The sequence below is a fragment of the Lacerta agilis genome, chromosome 15, assembly GCF_009819535.1.
Source record: "Lacerta agilis isolate rLacAgi1 chromosome 15, rLacAgi1.pri, whole genome shotgun sequence".
Classification (NCBI taxonomy): domain Eukaryota; kingdom Metazoa; phylum Chordata; class Lepidosauria; order Squamata; family Lacertidae; genus Lacerta; species Lacerta agilis.
Window position 1 is genome coordinate 29289956 of NC_046326.1, and position 23939 is coordinate 29313894.

Sequence of the window (23939 nt, forward strand, 5' to 3'; positions counted from 1 at the left end):
TTCCATAATAATTAACTGATGTGCATTTTCAACTCTTTTAAAGGGTTTATTGTATGGTTTATTGGATTTTAATACAATTTTTTGATGGCATACCAGTACTGTATATAATTATTTTTGGAAATAAATGAAACTCTGTGGCCTTGGCCAAGTCTCACTCACAGCTGAGTACCTGCCCTGTAAAGCGAGTTTAGCAATGATCTCCTCCCCAAGTGGCTACAAAGGGAAAGGGAAAAAAGTTATGAAATACTGTGTCAAAGAGAAGTTCTATGGCAGGTGTGGGGAACATCTGGGCCCTCTAGATGTTGCTGGACTACAACTCCCATCATTCCTGACAATGCTGGCTGAAGGGGCTGATGGGAGTTAAGAGTCTGGTAACTGCTAGAGGGCCGCAATACTCCCCACTCCTGTTCCACAGATACGGTTGGAAGTTGTGTGATGTAATGATCGTAATCACTTCTTCAAAAACCAGAAGAATTCAAGAGCCAAGGGTCACTGTGGGTGATAAAAGATATAAATGGGTTTATGGTTGCAAGGCTACAGACCATGGGTAGGCAAACTAAGGCCCGGGGGTCGGATGCGGCCCAATCGCCTTCTAAATGTGGCCCGTGGACGGTCCGGGAATCAGCATGTTTTTACATGAGTAGAATGTGTCCTTTTATTTAAAATGCATCTCTGGGTTATTTGTGGGGCATAGGAATTCGTGAATTCGTTCATTTCCCCCCAAAAAATGTAGTCCGGCCCCCCACAAGGTCTGAGGGACAGTGGACCGGCCCCCTGCTGACCCCTGCTACAGAAAGTTGCTCCAAGGAACAGTCCTGCACTGCCTCCTAGTGGCCATCATTAGAAACACAGGGCTGGTCATGCATCCATTTCTACCCAAACTATTCCAATTTATGCACATTTCCCAATGTCTCTTGCCATGTTCAAGATTCCTAAATCATTATCATCATCACCACCACCACCACCACCAACAATTGATTTATCACCTTCTATAAGCAACTGTCTTATGGCGATTTGCACACTAAATAACTAAAAACACAAAAACAGCAAATACATTTAAAATAAGACTAAAACCTTGGAATCATAGAATTGTAGAGTTGGAAGGGACCACCAGGGGTCATCTAGTCCAGCCCCCTACAATGCAGGAATCACAGCTAAAGAATCTTTAACATGTGAACATCCGATCTCTGTTTAAAAACTTCTAATGAAGCAGATTCTGCCACCTTCTGAGGTGGTCCTGTTCCACGGTCAAGCAGCTCCATCAGAAAGTTCTTCCTAATGTTTCATCGGAATCTGCTTTCTTATCATTTGAACCCACTGGTTTGGGTTCTCCCCTCCGGAACAGCAGAAATGTGACACCCTTTCAGATAACTGAAGATGGCTATCCTCTCACCTCTTCCCCAGGCTAAACATACACAGCTCCCTCAACCCTGCCTCATAAGGCTTGGTTTCCAGGCCCTTAATTATCGTTGGTCGCCCTCCCCAGCACACCTTAACTAAGTAGAGGCTCCTGGTGCTGCTGGACAACACCTCATTCACTGTGACCATGGGCCATCCTGCCTGCAGCTGATGGGAGTGCAGTCCAGCAATCTGGGCCACATTCCACACACACCCGGCCCAGAAAATAACACATCCATGACAGAACAAAACCTGCAGCCTAAGTACATGCTTAACAGAAGTCCCCACCACCCCCACTTTCAGCTCTATATGTTTTGCAGATGGCAAGGAAAACAGCAAACGTCAGGATGTGAATTTCTGACACCATGACCAAATTTATTAGGAATATTTACAGAAATCGTCAACACTTAACTGCTGTTGCTCCTACTTACAACGTCTCAGGAAGGCCCCTCTCTAGCTCAGCTAGCAGGGAGGAGGATGGTGCAGTCAGTCCACTCTTGATCCCCAGACAAAGACCCCACACCCACAAAGAGATCTTTGTTTCTTAACGTTAGGCCAGTTCTGAGCGGGAGTCTCTTCTGAAATGGAGGCCTGTGTGGGCATCAACTGAGGGGTGGGTGGAACGTCTCCTCCTTAGGTCTTTATAGCTGTGTCCCGAGACTTGTAGGCCACACCGCGACTCTTCAGTTCCCGGACGATGCCTGCAGCAATAAAAAAGCATTGCGTATGTTTAAGGGGTGGGGAGAAGAGGCAAGGAAGTAAAAGGAAAAGGCATGTGGCATTAGCAACCCTGCAGCTAGCTAATTAGCAAAATCCAAGAAAAAGATTATTCCCAAAGCTTTGTCATAGTGGGTTTTATCTACATCTCCGTGTGAAAGCATCACACCCTGAAACTGCAAATTTCCTAACCAGCTGCAAGGTTAATCATGATGACCGATTATACTCTTTCTGTGAGCCTAGTTCTTCCTTTTCCTTCCCCGTTATGTACATAAAATAAGATAAGAGCCTGCTGGATCAGGCCAATGGGCCATCGAGATCAGTATCCTGTTCGCACAATGCCAAGCAGACACATTTTCTGGGAAACCCTCAAGCAGGATTTGAGCACCAGAGCACTCCTGCAGTTTCCAGCAACTGGTATCCAGAAGCATTGCTACCCACAACTGTGAAAGCAGAGCATAGCCATCATGGATGGTAGACATAGATTGCCCTCTCCCTCAATGCTTATTAAAAAGCCACCCAGTTGCTGGCCATCATTACCTCCTGTGGGAGTGAGTTCCATAGTTTAACTATGTACTGCACGAGGACTTTCTTTTGTCTGTCCTGAAACTTCTAAAATTCAACTTCATTAGCTGTCCATGAGTTCTAGTGATATTATGCAAGCTCTTCCCCTCAAGACAGAAATGCCCAGATGACCACAGGCTCAGTAGCAAAAAAGGTGGAAATGTCCGAGGTTGACCTCATGTCCAGCTTGTTGGCTTCTCATTAGGGGATCTAGTTGGCCAGAAGAGGATGCTGAACTAAAAGGGTCCCCTTGGGCCTGATTAAGCAGCAAGGTTCTTATCTTTGTGAGCAAGGAAAGACTTTTATTTCATACTGAAAGCCTGGCAAATTACCTTGGGGTAGGCGGCCAGTCACAGACACTGCATACACACCGGGCTTGAAGTTACCTGGGGGAAGAGAACATGTTCCGGTTATGACTCCTTAAACCAGGCATCTCCAAACTCAGCCCTCCAGATGTTTTGGGACTACAACTCCCATCATCCCTGACCACTGGTCCTGTTAGCTAGGGATGGTGGGAGTTGTAGTCCCAAAACATCTGGAGGGCTGAGTTTGGAGATGCCTGCCTTAAACCAACAACTTTATGAAAAGGGAGCCTGGGCCATCCTGAACAGCAGCGAAGAAACACGGACAAAAACACTCACTCCCCACCTTGGTAAGCCTGCAGAGTTGCTGTGAGGAAAACTGAGAATCAAACAGCTGCAAAAAGGGTTTAAAGAATGTAGCAATAGGATGTGGGGAGGGTGGAAGGTCCCCAGGTGTATGAGGCAAAGCAATGGAAGAAGTTATAAAAAGCTGCTTCTATCGCAAATGGTAGCAGACCAAAAGGGACACACAGAGGAAACAGCAAACCGTTTGAAGATTTACAGCCAGTTCCAGAGAAAATGGGTTGATCTGCCTTTTCATTTGCCATAATTATGCTGAAGGCAGAGTGCGAAAGGACACAAGGGGGCGGACTTACTGATTCTCTGCCACTTGGAGACCCAGCTGTCCTCAGGGCTCATCATGGCAATAATGCTGCAAGAGGACAAGGAGAGTTAGAACTGCAGGAACACGTCACACCAACTATGCTTACTCTGAGGACGATGCACTCGTGGGTTTCAGCCTGAAGGGGTCCCTCACCTCACTCATCCGCAGAGAACACTGCTTGTTCACCTTGCATGTACAAGGCTGCTTTACACTATCGGCACATCTAACCCAGCACTGTTTATTTTGACTGGCAACTCTCAGGAAGTCTTAAACAAAAGTAATTTCCTGCTCATTATCTGAATATTTTCATAGCAGCACATGTGTAGCCAATGAACGGGGCCTCTCCTCACTGCATACATCCAGTGCCCACAAAGGCACCCAGAATGATCGAAAGCAACTAGTATTCCAGCCTTCTTGGGGCTAATATACTAACAGGGCTACTGCTATATTATGTGTCTAATGCAGGTGTGGAGAATCTTTGGATTCCGACTCCCATCAGCCCTGGAAAACATGGTAATTGCCCTGGGAAGATGGGTTCAGTAGTTCAGCAACAAAAATCTCTTTCCTGACTCGGAAACCGTCATTGAATTTTGAAAACAGTAGCATCATCTTTTCGTACCTAAATTCGCTGGTTGCCTGAACTTGTCTATTATTTCTAGGCAGAGGAGAGGGAAACTCTTTGATTCTTCTCCTGTTCCATACAAGAGACCACGGGGCTCAGTTACACAAGCCAGAAGTGGGGAGAATTATTAGGCTGAGAGGCAGGCAACTGCTCCTCTTTGCCTGTGTCAGTTCCCTCCCCTTGCACGACCCCAGCTCATTCCAACATCTTGCATCTCCAAGGAACTCAGCTTCCTACTTAACACAGCATACCATAGATAACTGCCCTGCTATCATTTCCATGATCATTCAGCTGGATAAAGAGACACCAGTCAAAAAAACCTTGGTCTCGTCATTGGCTGCCAAGCACACATTGCAACCTAGTGTGTTTAATGCTTGCCCCAAGCCGAATATCAGCAAGGGGTGAGTAGTGTGGTAGAAAAAGGTATTGACAGATAGCCTAAGCTGTAAAGGCAGCATGAAGTGTGAAGAGGATATTGGGTGAAAGGATGTTGTAAGAGCCAAGGTGTCTGTGAAGAGGTATGAAGGAATTTGCTGATACTAATAGATGAATCTATGACCTTGTTCCGCAATGTTACTTTTGCTCTTTTGACAGGGTTGTTAGCTAACTGCAACCTCTGCTTATTACATCACTTAATTTCTATAGCCCTATGGACTCCACTTCTTTGGGTTCCCAAGCAGCTGCTGTTGTTCTAACCAAGCAAAGCTGTCTTAAAACATCACAACTGGGTGTGGTTAACTGAAAAAACCCACTGCAGTACAATGTGAATGCCAGAGAAGACTGCAGGCACATGGGTGGCCCCCACTCTAGCCAACCTTTTTTGGTTCTTTTAACTGAGTAAATATTGCATTTTTATTCAGTTGTACCTTGGATCCCGAATGCCCTGGAACTCAGATGTTTTGGCTCCTGAACACCGCAAATTCGGAAGTGATTGTTCCGGTTTGCAAACGTTCTTTTGGAACCCAAACATATGACGGGGCTTCTGCAGCTTCTGATTGGCTGCAGGATGATTCCTGGAGCCAATCAGAAGCCACAATTTGGTTTCCAAACATTTTGGAAGTTGAAGGGATTTCCAGAATGGATTCCATTCGACTTCCAAGGTACGACTGTATTGTTGTATGCTGCATTGGGACCTTCTGGTCAAGCAGGGGTAAGAAATCCAATAAATAATATTAGTAAGCCGACTCACCCATCAAAGGAAGAGCTGGTGCAATCGTAAACCATCTCACGGTTCCCCTTCATCTGCAGGTAGGAGTCACAGTTGTCACAACCATCAAACTCAAACTGGTCAATGGTCTGAAGAGCAAGATGAAATTAAATCAGGAAAAGGAACTCAAAAGGAAGCTTCTACAACCAGAGGTTGAATAAAACAAACAAAAAAAACCTGCTGGAGCACAACCTTTTCAAGGAATCATTCCATCATTTCCTCACAAGGCAACCAATGAGAGTTATTATAAATGAATTCATTTCTAAAACTTGTAAAAAAAAATTTAAGCACATGAAACCAATCCAGACGCCAACGCTGTAGCCAAATCAAAATGTATTATATGGGTGCTTGGTTTATTGTGATTTGTTTTATTGATAAGTAAATAAATAATGAATTGCACACACCTCTCATACACCTATCCACTTATTAGGTGAGTTATAAATAAAGTCAAGACAGGCTAAAGACCTGTCAAAATAAAATTTTCAAAATCTTTGCCAATAGTGATAGGACATCACTATCAGGATGGGGTCCAGGTGCTGACAGGACTGGGGAACTGGCCTCCAAAGAGTCTCAAGGTCCTGCCCCAGAAGGGATTGTTCACACAGAATGTTAAGTCTGAGAACCAGTGGTGCTGTCATGGTCAGAGTGTCAGACTAGGGCAGGGGTCTGCAACCTTTAAGACACAAAGAGCCACTTGGATCCGTTTCCAAAGGGGAAAAAAACAACTGGGAGCCGCAAAACCATTGCGACATTTAAAACAAATATAACGCTGCATATATTGTTTCTTACCTTAATGCAATAATAATAAATAACGTATAGGAGCCAATGCAAAGTATAATTAGTAAAAACAACAAGAATAAGTTATTACTTTTTTGCATTGACTCAGGGGCGTACCCAGGATCAAAACTAGGGGGGGGGGGCAAGTCATGGTCGTTCAGGTTGTGACATTTCAGCACGGAAAGGCGAATGAAACCAAAATTTTAGGGAAATTATATATAATTATAGCAGTGCTTTATTACAGTAGTTATTACAATTATTTGCTTGGTTTTTTAAAAATTTTATTCTAGTTACATGTCTTATACCAGGGGTGGCCAACTCCCAAGAAACTGTGATCTACTTTCAGCAGTGATCTACCCCCGTTTTTTGGGGTTCAGCTCAAAGTTGTTTTTTGGGGTGGGTGGTGGGTGGGAGAGAGGGCTTCCCCCTCTAAGATAGGTTGGCAAGCGAACTAATAAAGAAAGAAAAAGGGGGGTGGGAATGGAAAAGTGGGGTGGAAAAATATAAATTGGGGGTGGGGTGGGGTGGGGAGAATATCTATTAAAAATATGTAGTAGTTTAAAAAATAAAAATAAAGGGGGAAAATCTTTTTCTTCTTTTTCCTTTTTTTGAAAACAAAAACAAAAGGGGAAGAGAAAAGAAAAAGGGGGGATAGAGGGAGAAAAGGGTAATAATAAAAATTCAAATAGAGTGGCTACAGCAGCTGTGGGGGGTGTTTGTTTGTTTAAAAAATGGGATTTCTCCCCTTGGATTAAAAAAGGAGGGGAGGAAGAAAAAGAGAGGGGGGTGGGAGAGCAAGGCAAAAAGCCAAAAAGCAAAAAACAGGTTTTGGGGGGGGGGAATCACGCCAGGCACTGCAGCGCGCCGGCCTCGGGGCTCCGGGCCCCCGAGCCGCCCTTGGGGCCGTCTTGAGCATGTACACCGCCCGCAGCGAGCGCTGGCGAAGCACCGGTTGGCGGAGGTTTCAGAAGCAGCCCGGACGTTTTCGCCGCCGCCGCCCCAAAGCAGCTCTACTTCATCCTGTCGGCGACCATCACTGCCCTCCCGTCACGGCGACGCCTGGCCCGCCTGCTCCGCCCTCCGCGCGGCCGCTTTGAAAAGGATTCCGCCCGACAGGGGCCGCTCAGAACAGGGGCCGCTCCAATCGCTGCCGCCACCTCCCGCCGCCTTTATTCTCCCGACTCTTTTTTTTCTCTCTCTCTCTCTCTCTCGATAACTCGCAAAGCCCAGCTCCTTCTTCTCCCCGCCCTAACGCCACCCTCATTGGCATGTTCCCCTCAAACAGGAACAGGCATCCCGGCGGCTCATTGGCCGGACGAAGCATCGCTCTCCCGTGCCCGCCTCCCGCCTTCATCCTCAGTGGCTACCTTGGCGGTAAGGCCCCGGCTCCGAGCCTATGCGCCAAGGCGGGCTATCTGTCCTGCCAATCGGCACGCCGAGGTGGTAAAAGCTCAGCCCTCCCCACACGCTTATTGGTGTGAAGAAGTCGCTTCCTCTCTCTGGGAGTGGTCAAGGTGGACATCAATCTTGGGTCTGTCCTCGGGAACCCCAAGAGGGCTGAGAAAGACCGCCCAGCTGTTCAACGTTGATGTGGATGATTCATGGTTTTTTTGGCCCTTTTTTTTTGCCAATAACCATTTAATTATTATTGAAAGGGCATTGAAAGGGGGCATGCCGGAGCCGCGGGAGACCTGTCAGAGAGCCGCATGCGGCTCCGGAGCCGCAGGTTGCTGACCCCCGGACTAGGGCCTTGGAGACAAGGATTAAAATCCCTGACTCGGCCATGAAGCTCGCTGGGTAACCTTGGCAGGTGGTCAGTGCCTCTCACCCTAGCTCACCTCACTGGGTTGTTGTGGGGATTAAATAAGGTGGGGGCAGAACCATGTATGGAAATTTGGAAGAGAAGGTGACATACATTCACCACAATCAGTAATTAAATACAGCACAGTAATAACTCTAGCAACTTCTGCCTTGAGCCACAATGGCTAAATCAGAACCTCCATAGTCTGGAAGCACACCGTGAACAGGCAACGAGAGTAAGGGAACAGAAAGGGCTACTATCTTCAAAGCTCCCCCACCCTGCTTTGTAGGGGGATCCCCAGGGTTGCAAAGGACCCACACTGGCTTCTTCCAGGGTGGCTACCCATAATTAAAAACTGGGACTTCCGGTTTATGCGGAAGTTGAACCGGACAATATACACGCTCACACACCTTCACAAGCGAGCAGAGCAGGCAGGCCCGCAAGTGACGCAGGTCTTTGGGCACCGTCTCCAGAGCCATGGCGGCGACCGACCGACCAGCGGCGAACGGGTCCGGCTTTAGAAAGGAAGAAATAAACAAAGGGGTGGAGTGACGGAACGCGTCACTTCTGCTGCGACGACACACGACTTCCGACCCCTCTGCCCACCCAACAGAAACTCTATGGTTCCACCGCTTTTCCCCTCCTGCAACACTCTCCCCTGCCTAATCTCTTTTTGCGCACGCGCGCAACTCCTCTCGCGAGCTGGCGGGTTTTGGCGGACTCGCTCCTCCCTTGTTGCCTTGGCGACGGCGCGCGGCAGTGGTTTAATTCGGCGGCGGCTCTCGCGCGTGCGCCTTCTTGGGTGTAGCGACCGTTTTGTGGTTTGTAAAGTGAGGGGGAGGCGGGGGCGGGGACAAGAGATTCGCGCCCAAATAAAATAAAAACATTTCAGTAGTGTTTCTTCCGCGGAAGGTTCCTTACAGAAACTGTATCGCCTTAAAAATGAAAGTACAGCGCTGGAACCTCTTTTTAAATTCTAGGTTATTCGAAATCAGTTTAAAAACAAAAAAACACCAGAAATGGTCCTGATGTGAATTGGGGGGGGGACACTCATCGCCATTACTGTATTTATTTATTATTAAAAATAACTTCATGTTGGCTTTTTCCACTTTTTGTATGTTGAGAAACTTAACGTTTTGAGATGAAAAAGCATTTCTCCGCGTAACTCAGAAATGAGACAAAATGCACACAAAAGCTCATACCAATAACAAACTTAGTTGGTCTCCAAGGTGCTACTGGAAGGTATTTTTTTATTTTTTTATTTTGTTTCGACTATGGCAGACGAACACGGCTACCTACCTGTAATCAAAAATGAGAAATGTGTACATTATGCATATATAATATGCATGCATATTATAAATGTGCATTGAGAACTTCAGACCAGCTTAATTAAAGACGTTCTGAAGCAAATTGTAAAAAAATAAAATGGAGAAGGGGTTTAATGCTATTTTTTATATAAAAAAAATAGATTTTCAATTGTTCCTGTCCCCTACTTTGTACGTTGATATTTTGTGATAAAATTGAAACAGCTTTCCCCACAGAAAACAGAAAATGGTTTGATGCATATATATCTCTCACACACATAAAGAACCCCTGTACATATCACTTACTCTAAAGTAAACTCCAGAGTGTTCAGTGGTGTTTACTTCTAAGCAAGCAGACGGATTTAATGCAAACACTTTCTTGGAGCTTGGAAAGAAATGGTGGATACCTGGCTGTAATGCTAAACTGAACAGTGGAACCTACTCCTTCATAAAGATACATGGGCTGGGCTGGAAGAATAAGACAGCCCAATAGCTGAGGCAGCAGAGGCAAGGTTTTAGATGGAGAACTTGGGGTGTTCCTTAACACCAAGCTAGAAGAGGGCCAGATCTGAATTGTGGTTGAATGGGAAGGGCTGTAGCTCTGGCAGAGCATCTGCATTGTGTGCAGAAGTTTCCCCGAGTTCAATCCCTGGCACCTCCAGGTAGGGTTGGGAGAGATCTCCGAGACCCCAAAGAGCTGCTACCAATCAGTGCAGACAATAGTGACCTAGTCCTAGATGGACTAATGGTCTGATTCAGTATAAGGCAGCTTACTATATGATCCTTTATGGCCCAATGATGCAAACGGAGGTGATCAGGAGCAACCCTGTGCAACCCAAGATTTAACTGTGTGCTGTTTATAGAGTCATGTCTTCTGCCTCCCAGCATCCCCATTGTTGGCCTGAGGTGGACTCTGATTTAGATGATGCCCCACTTGAGGAGGAACCCTCAGCACCTACTTCTACAGAGCATGGTGCTTCTTCCATCATCCTTGGGGTCCCTACAACTCTTCCCAGCTAGGAGGGCCCACTGGGAGCTGGCCAAGGTCCTGATGGACAGCTTCACCCTGAATGAGGCTCTGTTATCTCTGACCACTTGCTATCCGGGGCCCCAAATCCCCTCCAGAACAGGATCTTTAGCAGAGGTGGGGCTGTTTTAGTGTGCTGCTAACACAGGAATCCTTAGAAGGACTTTCTTTCTGTCCCCCCGCCCTCTTCACACAAGACCAAACCAATCCCGGATCCATTTTTAGCCCTTTATCTCATGCATATTAGAAGCCAACGTAGAGAGATTAAAAATAATTTATTTCTGAGGAATGAGGAAGAGGCATCTTCTTGAACATAGGCACCCAGTGACTTTATACAGGGGGAAAAATAACAGCCACATGAAGAGTTTCACATGTGGATAAATATATTAGCAAAATAAATAGGTTTGAGCATATCCCCATATTCAAACAATCTCTATCTCTTAAACATAAATATATCGTTTTGCATACGTATATACATAAACATTATTTCTTCCTCTCTCTTTTTGGTTTACAAAAGTACCCAAGTGCCTGCAATGTAGACTCAGGAAATGTAATTAAAAAGTACAAAAATAAATTCCTCGTTCACATTTCAAAGGGTCTGAGGTTTCCAGGAGGAAGGAGCAGACCGCCAGGAGCTGAAGGCATCTTGGGGGAAGGGTGCCAACATCCAACCCCTTCGCTGGTTGCCCATTTGTAATAACTTTAACTTTGGAGCTATCGGCCCTGGACTGTATCTTGTAGTTTTATTCCCCCTTAATAACGGTGTGTGTTTTGATTTTGACTGAAACAGAACTGCAGTCAAAATGACACCCATGCTTTGCAACTCCTTTGAGAGAAGATTTCAAAACATCAAAAGGAGCTCTGCTGTTTTGTATTGCCACATTTTGGCTCTGAATATATTTTCCAGTGTCAGAGCAACCCTAACAGAACAGAAAGGAAAGATGTATTCATTTTAACTTCCCTCTTACATGTGAGATAAATTGTGCTCCATTCAACAGGTACTCCTAGCATGGCAAAAATGGAAGCCATCCCATAGAACGGGCTTTGCCAACCTGACACCCTCTAGATGTTCCGGACCATAGTTCCCATCAGCAACAGCTGGAGGGCACCAGGTTGGCAATGGTTTTCAAATAACTTCACAATGAAGGCAGTGATTGATCCATAGACCACATGCCCTGTTGCTCTAGGGTGCTCCTTTGTTTTTGAAATGTTGATCAGGCCACCCTCTTCTTGTCTCCTAGCCAAGAAATTCAGATGCCCTCTGCCAAAAGCAACTCAAGCCCTTATTCCACGAGATGGTGCTTTTAAATGCATCTCAAGAATGAAGAATCCAGAGAATCCAGCAAAATGGTAGTTTAGCAAGCAAAATTGCAGAATCACAGTCCACAGTGTTAGTAACTGTTAAACTGGTTTAATTCTGTGGTGTGGACATGCCCTGAGGTGTGACCACAGATATATTACCCTTCAGGTTTCATTTCTCAGTGCCGAAAAACCCATGGCTGTGCCTCTATTTGCCACACATGAGATTATTTATAACAATGTTGTCCACATTCCCAAACATTCTGTGTGAACACAGACAATCATTTATGAACTGGTAAAATACCACAGCATTTTTGTGCCACTGAGTAAGCAGGTTGTGTCGAGATGAGAGTCTTCCAGCCAAGCAGCTGTTTGCATGGGGATGTGTTACTGCTTGCTAAATACCAGTTTGTATTCCCTCGTAGCTGCAATAAGTCCTCATGTAAAAAACATAAACATGCAAACTTTTGCTCTAACTACCAAGTTCAACTCCTTATCTTCCTCAGTTAAACCAGAATATAAATACCTGTACTCTGCACTGGATTGGATTTTTCACCAATGTGTGCTTGGATATCAAGAAATAAAAGCTCCTCCATGTGGGCAATAGTATATAAGAGGGAGCTTGCATAATATTTTGGTAGGAAGGCAAAATTAACCGGATTTAAATCTTTGGTGTGGGACTACCCTGTGAAGAACTGAAATCTTGGGGCATCTGCAAAGTCAGCTAGGAAGCGTCCGGGTATCCCTGGCTCAAGCTTTTGAGCGGTATATGGATCCAGCCTCCCTAAAGCTGACGCTCAGTCCATCTGATATTTGCAACTCAAATAAGCTCTGAGCAGAGACTGGCTCAGCCACAATGAGGCTGATGAGAGTCCCACATAACTCAAAAGTGTAACGCAGGTGTGAAATTCTCCTGTGCCGCCACTGCAGCTTGTGTGAGTTTCTCCCATGCATCTGATTTGGTGCAAAACTGAAAAGATGAAGAACATTCCCAAGTGGACAGGAGCAGGAGGATTCCCAACAGGAGCTTAGCCAGGTTGGTGAGAGGGAATTATGTGCTTGATCCTTACAAATTACATTTGCTTTGAACCAAAACCTCATTGAGTGCCCCATCCCAAACAAGATGGCAGAAAGAGGGACCAGGATGGGCTGATCTTTCTGCATGACCTCAAAACTGCACTGCATCGTGCCTGATTTGTGTGGGGAGTGGGTTTACCTGGGGTTTTCATTTTGGTGTTCAGCAGTACACAGATTACCAAACTTACAAAGAGCTGCAGAGTGAAGTGGGGGAAGCACCTTGTTTTTTTTCTTCGCCCTTGAACTTCAGAATGATTTGGCTCCTCCTGACACCAGGAACAAAAGGACCAAACCTCCTCCTACCCCAGAAAGATGGCAACTTTTTTGAAAACAGGCAAGTGACCTTGGCAGCTTATGTTTGTCAAATGTTGCATACAGGGTAGACAGGCAGGGAGCAAGCTACATAACCATGATATTAACGGTGGGTGAAGCAGGGGCTGCGTGGACAAGGAGCTTCTTATGACTGACAACCACACTGCGGACAGGAAAGGCAAGTCAGAAAGTCCATTCTCTTCGCTGAGTTTCTGCGCCGTTTTTTGAATTCTCTGCAGCTGCCTAACACAGCAAATAAGTTCACCTCGTGTCAAACCGAATGTTCATAAACATCTGGGATATTGTCTTTAGATCCTGCAATTAGAAAATTAAGGTGAGCAACCAGACTAGAATGTGCCACGTTGTTTATCTTTGATGGATCAATTTTCATTGTTGTATTGTGATGCTATCATCTTCACTGAATTTGCTCAATTTGTATGCTAGATGATGGTGATTTTTTTTAATTATTATTTCTTAGCCACCCTCCAGCATGAGGTCCCAGGGCAGATTTCAACAATATTAAGACAGTTAAAATGAGATTACAATAAAGATAAGAGTGCTTTTAATATATGCATCTCAGCTGTTCAAAGGCCAAGGTAAAGTTTTGCACCTTCAGCACCTGACAGAAACTGCATAATAAAGGTAGCAGACACACCTCTGTGGGGAGGGAATTCCACAACTTAGGGGTTGCCCCAGAGAATGCCCTCTCCAGGGTCGCCATCCCTCCCTCCCCCAAAGCTTATGAGAGTGGAGAAACTACTAAGAATGCCTCCTTCTATCACCCAATAAGCTACGCAGGGAAGAAAGCAGTCTTTCAGATATTTGAGGCCCTAAACTAGTTTTCTGTTGGGTCAAGTTTACAACTGCTGATGGAAGACAAGATTACAGAGGACCCTAAAGGAGAGATAGCAAACCTGTGCCCCTCCAGACATTTCTGGACTCCCAACTCCCATCATTCCTGACCACTGTCTGTGCTGGCTAGGGCTGATGGGAGTAGGAGTCCAACAGGTTCCCCAGCCCAGCCCTCAGACCTGAGACTTACCCTGAAGCTCTTGCAGAATTTGGCAGCTGAGGTAAAAGCTGGCATCTTTTCCCATGGTGTCCAGCCTCGGATATTCCCCAGGACACATGGCCTTGCACTCCAGCCTGTCCGCCTGCTCCTGAGGCTCCGTGGCCGAGTGCGACGAGGTTGCAAAAAGATGCCCGGAGGGACCAGTTTCTAAGAGAGGCTGGACCTCTGCAGAGCAGGAGGAGCTTCCAGAAGCAGGACCAGGAGGGTGGGGAACGCTGCAGACAGGGGGCACATTTGAGTCTTCGGGCAAAGAGGATGGGGAAGCCTTGAGGGGGCATTTCCATCTCCTTCTACTGGGATGGATTTGCAAACAGCGTTTCTGAGACGTCCATGGCCCAACAGCACCACTGTCTGCTGCTTTGAGGTTTGACCTGTCTGCTATAGAAAACTCTGTCTGTCCTTGCGGCAAGCAAGTGGGCTGTCTGGCTGAAGAGGCCTCCAGGGAGGCAGATCCACCTTCTTGCGAAGGCATTTTCTCTGTCCGTTTCTGCGCCTGGGCGCCATGAGGTCCTGCCTTGGCCCTTGGAGGTTTTGCCTTCCGCGAACCGGGTTCTTGGCCATTTGCACAGTCTGGGGGGCACCGTCCATAATGGTGGTGCCTGTGGAGGTGGTGGTGGTAATGGACATGGCTACTGGCCACCGGAGGACGGCCTGCTGCCACCGAGTCCACCAGCGGAGGCCGTGGGTCCCTCCACGACGGAGAGGGCGTGGGGCAGCTTTCTGGGGCCGACTTCTCGGAGCCACAGAAGGCGAATGGGTCGTAATCGCTGCTCAGGGAGCTGCGGAAAGTGGAGCAGCTTCCATGGATGGCCTGGAGGCTCACGTCCGTGCAATTCAGCATGGAATCGCTGGAGGATCCGTGGCAAGGACCTGAGCTGGAGTCACTCCCGGGTCCGTCAGGGAGGTACCCACTGGGCTCCGTGAGGTAACTGTCCCCGGAGCCACTGCTGTGGTGATGATGATGCCGCCCGTGGCGGATACCCCGGTGCGGAGGAATGGCACGGTTCGGTTTGGCCATGAGGGGCCCCCGGAGGCCTCGGCAGGAAGGCTGGTGCTGCAGCAGGCAGGTCCGGCGGGAGGGCAGGCCCGGCTCGCAGCCCAGAGAGTCCTGGCGCTGTGGAACCAGCAGGCCTCGGGTGAGGGAGGGCTGGCGGCTACACCAAGGAGGCTCAAAGCCCACCGGCCGATAGGGCAAGTAATGCATAGTCCCCAAATCCAGCTGGGAGAGCTCCGGGGAGTGGAAGAAAGGGTGTCCGTGGGGGAGCGTCGAAGAGCAGCTCCCAGGGGGCATTTGAGGGACCGTCCGTGGGAAGTGGTACAAGGCACGCCCAGGGTGTTGCCGGAAGAAGCGGGGCCTCTGCCCTGGTCCTGAGTTATGGGGGTCCTCGTGGGAATGCCTGGGCAAGGCGGAAGGATCCCGGTCTAGAGAGGGAGAGAAGGAAACCATTTCAATAAGGGATTCTAAGCGCCAACAAACCCTCTCCCTACAACTGGGTAATGCCACCAAGAAGTTCCTTCCCCCAGGAAACAAGTGACCTCCCCACCTACTTCTCCCCAGGTGCCTGGCCATCAAGCCCTTATATACCCACAGGGAATGCCTCCTATGTGCTGCAGCAGTTAGGCCAGAACTTCCATCCTGTGACCAAGTAGAAGGGGAAGGGCTGGGCAGGAATACAGGAAGGGTGCACTGTCTTCCCAGTTCCCATATTGCTGTAAGGCAGCGATGGGGAAAACTGATCCCCCGGATGTTGTTGGACTCCAGCTCCCATCATCCCTGGCTGGGGTTCACAGGAGTGAATACATCTGAATACAACAACATCCAAAGGACTGCATGTTGCCCATCCCCGCTCTAATGGGATCTCTTCACAAGCAAGGGCTGGGGTGTTGTTTAGGGGTTTTTGTTGCTGGGGTGTGTGTGTGTGTGTGTGTGTGTGTGTGTGTGTGTTGTTGCTGTTCTCCATATCAATTTTTTGAATGTTTATTTTAGATCTTATGATTTCTGTGGAAATTGTTCGATTCAGTGGTGCACTTTTTGAGATTTGATTTATTGTTTGTGACTACTTTTGTTATGTTCGTAATTATGTGTTTTCTTATGTTGTAAGCCACCTTCAGCATGGTTTTAATCATGGAAACTCAGCATACAGATAAAAGTACAGTATGCATGTATGTAGGGCCTTGGAGACCAGGATTCAAATCCCTGCTTTGCCGTGAAGCTCAACTGGGTGACCTTGGAGCCAGTCATTCTCTATCAGCTTAACCTACCCCACAGGGTTCTTGTGAGGATGAAGTGGGGAGCTTTGAGCTAACTGAAGGAAAAGTAGGCTCATACATGTAAAAATACATACACGTATATATAAACTTCCTTCTCTGCCTCCATCCATATGAACCTACCCGGACCATGAGATAAGGACCATCTGAGGCCCTTCTTCATGTGCCCTTCCATGGGAGTTCTGGAGGATGCAACACAAGAATGGAGCCTTTTCGGTGGTGGTTCCCCGTTTGTAAAATGCTGCCCAAGGGAGGCTCACCTGGCACTATCATTATCACTATCTCCAGGCGTCAGGCGAAAACATTCCTTTTTAAGCAGCCCTTTTGCTTTTAACTATCTATGACCTTTTAGAGTGGGTGTGATGTTTTAAGTATTTCCACTTCCCTGGTTTTAATGCATGTATGCTTTTTTGTAAGTTGTTTTGAGTTGCCATAGCAAAAAAAAAAAAACTAATACATTTAACATAATATAATAATAATAATAATAATAATAATAATTATTATTATTATTTCTGCATAGCTGTTTTTGCTTCTGGGGCTGTTATCTTTAGAAATGTCTCTCATTTAAGGGAAGGGATGTGCTCTGTACTCAGACCAAGAAGAATTTCCACCCACTCACCCACTTGGAATTTGAGGTTTTACCATGGCAAATTTTCTTGAAGTGATTACATGGGAATCCGTAACCAAGAGAGGGGACATCACTGCTAGTTAACTCCCCCCCCCCCCCCCCGCGCGCGCGCCCCTGATACATTCCAGTCCCCGGGATATACTGGGAACAGCTGATACACTTCACCCAGGCTGCATGGGGAAATCAGTTTCTCCCCATGGAGACAGGCCAGTGAAACATAGCCTTAAGCAGAAAAGCCATGTTATGGGCATAAACCAGCCTGAAAATCCAACACCTCATTTCCAGCCTACGGACATAAGAAGAGTCTGCTAGATCAGGCCAATGGCCCATTTAGCCCAGCATCTTGTTCTCACAGTGGCCAACCAGATGCCTCTTCTGGGAAACCAGCAAGCAGGATTTGAGCACAAGAGCATTCTCCCTTCCTGTGGTTTCCAGCAACTGATATTTAGAAGCATTACTGTCTCCAACCATGGAGGCAGAACATAACCATCATGGCTTGTAGCCACCAAAAGCCTTCTCTGCCAAATATTTGTCTAATCCCCTTTAAGGCCATCCAAGTTCCCTGCTTTCTTTTATCTGTCCTGAATGTTCTAAGATTCAACTTCATTGCATGTCCCTGAGGTCTGGTATGATGAGAGAGGGAGAAAAAACGTTCCTCCACCCGCTTTCTCCATGTCATGTATAATTTTACAAAATTATATCAAGTCACCACTTACTTGCCTTTTCTCTAGATGGAAAAGTCCAAAATGCTGCAACCTTTCCTCATAGGGGACTTGCTCCACCCCTCTGATCATTTTGGGGGCAATGTATGTGTCTGTGTGTCTATGGCTGAACCAATGGCTGAGACATCTCCTGATGCTGCTTTGCAAGGGCTCACTGGGCAAAACTAGAACCTCTCTGTTCAGGGGCAGTATACCTCTGAATACCAGTTGTTGGGGAGCATTAGTGGGCCAGTGTTGGCTCTTGCCTCCTGCTTTCCTTTTGGCCTTCCCAGACACCTCTGGTCAACCGCAGCATGCTAGGCTGCTTGGACCTTTGGCCTGATCAGGAGCAGAGGAAGGTGGGGGCAATGGGCACGATCTCAGTGGGGTTCCATCGCGGCTGCCCCCCGCCCACACTGGATGCCACGCCCCTGCAGGCTGCATACCACGCCCTGTGGGTGGCACGCTCCACCCCAGAACACACACACACACACCCCTTGGGCGGCACGCCACACCCCCAGTATGCGGGCCACACCCCTTTGGGTGGCGCATCACGCCCCCGGGATGCGTGCCAGCCCCGCCTCCGCCTGCTCCCCACCCCCAGTGCCGGAGAATGAAGCTCCACCACCGGGCCTGATCAGGCAAGTGTCCTCCTGTGTTCTTACGTCACCAATCGCAGAGATTGCATTTCCCCTGCCCCATCTTACCAACGATGTTGAACATGCACAGTGGACACGTTTGGCGCTCAAGGAGCCAGCGGTCAACGCAGTGCCGGTGGAACTCATGGAAGCAGGTGATGATGCGGAGTTCCTGCAAAAAAAAAAAGGGGGAAGTCAGTGGGAGAGGGTGGGGGGAATGCTGCCAGCTCAAGGGGAAATGCGGTACCACTTGTTCTGATCTGGGCCGTACAACAGCCTGGTTTCCAGTGACACATCTCACTGGAATTCTTTCTGGAGAAGTGATAGCCTTGCCTGGGCAGTGATGATCGGAAACCTCACACAAGAACCTAGGAAGCCCCTGCTGGATCAGGCCAATGGCCCATCTTGTCTAGCAACCTGTTCTCACAGTAGCCAACCATGGGAAACCAGCAAGCTGAATTCCAGCACAACAGAACTCTCTCCCCTCCCATGTCTCCAGCAATCTGTATTCTGAAGCATAACTGCTCCAGCCATAGAGGGTAGAGCATAGCCATCATGGCTGGTAGTCAGCAATAGCCCTCTCCTCCAAGAATTTGCCTAATCCCCCTTTAAAGCCACCTGAGTTGGGCGCCACCACTGCTCAAACTGGGCCTCCGCAAGGAAATGACTGGGACCTCATCTTCTGCTGATCCCCGTGGAAAAAAGCTCATTTGCGAGAACCCACCAGGGCCATTTATCCCACAGAGTGCGGAAGAGTCGGTGTTTACCTGGCCCTCGGTGAACTCCTCCAGGCAGATGGCGCAGACGGGGGCTGAGCTGCAGGTGCTGACAGAGTCCCCCGTGGGGGCTTGCCGGCGGCGGGCTTGATACCTCCGTGTGGCCAGCTGGTTGATGGCTTGCAGGGTCTCTTCCTGCACGTTACTCTGCGGGGGCAAATCGGACAGTTGAGGGAGCGGAAATGGAAGGGAGCCAACACACGCAGGGGGTCAGGCGAGCCGACCCTCGGGATTCCTTCCAACTCTGTGATTTTATGAATCTACATGGTGCACAGGCGGGAAAGTGGCTCAGTTCTGGAGGTATTTGTTGAAATCCAAGTAATTGCAAGACAAAACGCCAAGAACCTCCTTCCACTGAGGTTTTTAAACAGAGGTTGGATGGCCATCTGCCAGGGATTCTTTAGCTGGGATTCCTGCATTGCAGAAGGTGGGCTAAATGACCCTTCCAACCCAAGGGACCTGTGATTCTATGAGAGCTGGCTCTGCACAGTCTTGTTAGGGGAGATAACACCAACCTACTGCTCAAATCGCTAATAAGTCACCTTCTACTAGGAGCCAGGCTCACAACAATGAAATACTGCAAGAATCTGGAGGGTGCTCTCTTTGACAAGCTGGTCATAGCACCAGACTAGGAGATGATGGTTTGTAACAGGGAGGGGGTAGCCGTTGCTGTCCAATGTTGTTGGGTGCTAATTCCCAGTGGCCAGCCTGGCTGGTCCTCAGTGGGGGATGATGGGAGTCCAATGGCATCTCTAGGGCCCAATGGTTTGCCCATCCCTGGTACAGGCAGAATGACAACAGCAGTTTCTGTCCTGTTCGCTGATGAAGTCTGCAGAAATGTATGTGCGTGTTCTTGTTTGGGGTCAAAGATACATACTCCAGGAGTCGTACAACAGGAAGCTCCATGTCTCCAATATATACAAATAGCATCTATATTATACTAATAGGACCACTGCACATTTGAAGCACATGACACCCCAACAGTCCTGGGAATTGTACTTTTTTTTAAGGGTTGCTGCAAAACACCAACTCTGTGAAAGGCAAACTACATTTCCCAGGATTCTATGGGGGAAGCCATGTGCTTTAAACATGTGCTGAATATACAGTGCATATCTAGTGTGGATCTGCCCTAAATAATACAGAAGATTAACAACAGGAACATTTTGCAAACACAAAATCCCCTATTCATCGACTCTTGCCTTGGTGAAAATATGCTGATTGATTGATTCCATTTCTTTACTGCCCTTCCTCCCATGGGAACTCCGAGCAGTAAACAGTATTAAAATAAAAACTTTAAAAATGCATTTCTAAAATAAAAAATACAAAGCAATACCAGCTGCAGAAATTTCAGTAAGCATTCATGTCTCAAAAGCCTGGGCAAACAGATATCTATGTCAATGGCAGGCGGGGAGGCGGGTCTGGGAGTCTACTGGTCAATGATCTGAGCAAGGCATGAAGGGATATTGGCACAGATAGGGGCTCTTGAAAAGCAGTTTGGGGTGTCCAGAATAGGACTGGCCTCTGTCCGAGGGCTCTTACCCGATCTCTGCTTGGCTGACAACGAGTGCGGACAATGAAGATTAAAACGATCACCAGAACGGTGCTCATGACAGTGAGGAGTATCCAAACATCATAGTCGGGCTGTTGGAGAGAGAAGAGGTTAGATAAGCCCTACCTGGTTTAGCTCCAGGCTATCTGAAGGACTGTCTTCTCCCATACAAACCTGCCCAGGCTCTGGGATCTTTGGGGGACGCTCTTCTATTGATCCCGCCACCCTCACAAGCCCACTTGGTGGAGACACGGGAAAGGGCCTTCTTGGTGGCTGCACCCAAGCCTTGGAACTCTCGTGCACCTGGAGCCCACAAATCTTGCAAGGCTGATTTTAGCCCAGCACAGAGAGGGGTCGAGAGAGGTGCAGCAGTGGGGCTAAGTAAGAACTCACCCAGGCCGCCATCTCCTTCACCTCAATCTTCACGCGGGCTTCTCGGTTCTTGTTCACCACGCCCATCAGCAGCTCGGCATCGTGGCCCCAAATCAGAACAACGGGGTGACTGAGCCCTCGCGGATTTCTCAGCTGTGGAGACACAACCTTTGAGGTGAGAGCTGCATGTCACCAGGTGCTGGGCGCTGGGGATCCCCCTCCACACCCCAGGTGACCTACTTGAGAAGAACTCCAGGAATCCCATCCAGGCAACAGCCCAGGCAAGGTCTGGGTTCAAGATTCACATCTCTGCTGTGGCCTTACCCAACCCAGCAAAAAATAAAAAATAAAATGCTTGCACAGATAACCTGGGAGTTTTTTTGTGAGAAGCACAGTGGCCATGGACGGTTCAATGTATTTTGATGCTTGAGGCAGAGATTTAAGAACATAAGAAGAGCTTGCTGGATCAGGCCGGGGGGGGGGGCATCTAGTCCAACCTCCTATTCTCACAGCGGTGAAGCAGATGTCCCACTGGGAAGCAAGCAGGATCCAAGCACAAAATCCCTCTCTCCTGCAGTTTCCAGCAACTGACATTCATAAGCATTGCTGCTTCTGACCATGGAGAAAGAGCATAGCCATTAATGGCTAGTAGCCACCAATAGTCCTCTCCTCTTCCATAAACTTGTCCAGTTTTTGAAAGCCATCCAAGTTGGTGGCCATCACTGCCTCCTGCGGCAGGGTGTTCCACAAGTTAACAGTGTTGAATGAATAAGTCGGGTCTCTCTCTCTCTCTCTCTCATCTTCCACACAATCTGGATCTTGAGTGGAGATTCCCTGATGGTTACCTGGGGATATTTGAGCCCCGACACTTCTTACAGAGCTGGAGATTGTGCTTCCTACACACTGCCGGGTTTCATTACAGGTAAACACCAGGCCAAAACACCAGGCCAAAACAAGGCAGGTGGGAGAATTTGGGCACTGCCATGTGGGGGCAGCACAGAGTCAGTGGTTTCATTTACATTTTCCCTCGGGGGGGGGGGGTGAGAAAGCCGGGGATAGGGACTTCTGTGCCTCAGGCGGTGAAATGTTTTGGCCAGGTCTGCCTACCATCTCCTCTGGATCCTCATTGCTCAGACAGGGAGAAGTTTAAAAGGCTGAGCTTGGAAAACCAGTCATCCATCATCCAGGAGAAACACTCCCACATGACACCCCACCAGTCATGGTAATTGTATTTTTTTTTTTTAAGGGTTGCTGCAAAACACCAACTCTGTGAAAGTCAAACTACATTTCCCAGTATTTAAACGTGTGCTGAATATACAGTACATAGCTAGTGTGGATCTGCCCTAAATAATACAGAAGATTAACAACAGGAACATTTTGCAAACACAAACTCCCCTATTCATTGGCTCTTGCCTTGGTGAGCAGCAGTGAGGGTAGGTTCTTCAAGGGTAACAGGGAGCTGCTTGCTCATCAAGCACAATCTGCTCTCATCCAGCCCTCACCCAGCCTCTCTTCCTCCTCCTTAGTCTCAGTGTTGCCCCTTGTAGATCTCAGCAGAGAGGAGGGTGGGGACAACACTAGACTTAGTCGGCTCTGCCTGCCATTGGCTCTGGCGCCACCTGCTGTTGGCCTCCTGGCAAAATTGTAAAAAAGTGAGAGAGGAACAACTTAGAAAGAAAGAGAGGGACAGGTGACTCCTTACCTGGTCGACAGCACTTTCGTCATCCGTGATGTCAAACAGGACGGCGCGAGCTCCTCTCTCTCCCGCCAGCTTGGCCTGTCCAAAGAGAGCAAAGGGAATCATAGAATGGAAGGGGCCCAAAGGGGCATCTAGTCCAACCCTCTGTAGTGCAGGAATCACAGGGAGGGCGCAGGTGGGCTGCTGAGTGGTGGTCCCCTGGGCAACTGTATCACGGCCTGAGCAGCAGGAGCAGTGGGGGGAACGTTCCCAGCCCGAGGGCCATATTCCCTTCTTGGCAGCCTTATGGGGGCCGCATGCCAGGAATGGTTGGCGCCGGAGGCAAACGTGGGTGGAGCAGCGAATGTGAAGTTTACTTTTGTACAGCAGGTGTGTTTTTCCTCTCTCACACCCACCCACCCTGTGTGTCCTCCTTCCAAGCAAGCCAGAGTTGAAGGACACATCCCAGGCAGGCAAAAACGCTCAAGGAGGGTGTGGCCTGGAGAGATCCCTGAGGGCCGCATACAAAGTCCTGAAGGGCCTGACATTTCCCCCCACCCATAATGCTCTTCTGGTGTCAGACAGAACCTGGGCAGTCCAATACATTTTGTCCCCTGAGGCAGCCACATCCCCAGCTGCACTCCACATACAGAAGCCAGCCAGACTCCAACTTGCCTCTTTCTTCAATGCCGGCAACAGGACAGCACCCCCTGGCATGCCTGAGGGCAGCCGGCCGGCTGAAAGACGCCATCTTTGCTCAGAGTCCTTCAAGACCTGCCTCTCAGGATGCCTGCAGACTCTTGGAGCGGTGTATTGCTTAGGATTCCTTTTCCGTTGGGGTCAAGATTTAATTTTGGAGATGCTGATTTTGCTGTTACGGGTATTAATTTTTGGTCTCCTTATTTTTAGATCTCATTTTGACTTATGCGCCAGGGATGGTTTAATTCTGCCGCGTACATTTTGAAGTGCTTTTATTTATCGCCCGCGGCTACTTTTCTTATATTTTGGCAGTCATGGGAAGCTTTTAATGTTGCAAGGCCTCCTTGAGCATGGTGTTAACCATGGAGGGCTCTTGACTCCCTGCCCTCCTCATGATGGGCTTCCCAGATAGTGTCCTTTCTTGGGAACAAGAAACTGCGCTTTGGTGAAACCCAGCAAGTCGGATCTTTGATTCTCCCAGGCTAAT

At 48.2% G+C, this 23939-nt stretch overlaps 2 protein-coding genes across 3 annotated transcripts in view; both read right to left on the bottom strand.

Annotated features, from left to right (window-relative positions):
- Window positions 1–1825: 1825 nt before the first annotated feature.
- Window positions 1826–8620, bottom strand: SUPT4H1 (SPT4 homolog, DSIF elongation factor subunit). Its single transcript, XM_033172406.1, has 5 exons — window positions 8463–8620; window positions 5457–5563; window positions 3638–3693; window positions 3012–3065; window positions 1826–2099 (listed from the first exon to the last, which is right to left on the bottom strand). The coding sequence occupies exons 1-5, from the start codon at window positions 8529–8531 to the stop codon at window positions 2032–2034; spliced, it is 354 nt and encodes a 117-aa protein (XP_033028297.1). The 5' UTR covers window positions 8532–8620; the 3' UTR covers window positions 1826–2031.
- Window positions 8621–12608: 3988 nt separating this feature from the next.
- The window catches only part of RNF43 (ring finger protein 43), a 51177-nt gene continuing 39846 nt past the window's right edge, over window positions 12609–23939 (bottom strand). For both annotated transcript variants that reach the window (XM_033172403.1, XM_033172404.1), the window contains exons 3-9: window positions 22778–22852; window positions 21097–21228; window positions 20694–20795; window positions 19146–19301; window positions 18448–18550; window positions 14114–15565; window positions 12609–13386 (exon numbers count right to left, since the gene is read on the bottom strand). In XM_033172403.1, coding sequence (XP_033028294.1) covers window positions 13343–13386; window positions 14114–15565; window positions 18448–18550; window positions 19146–19301; window positions 20694–20795; window positions 21097–21228; window positions 22778–22852 — 2064 coding nt within the window. In that variant the 3' untranslated portion in view covers window positions 12609–13342. The remainder of the gene's footprint in view (window positions 13387–14113; window positions 15566–18447; window positions 18551–19145; window positions 19302–20693; window positions 20796–21096; window positions 21229–22777; window positions 22853–23939) is intronic.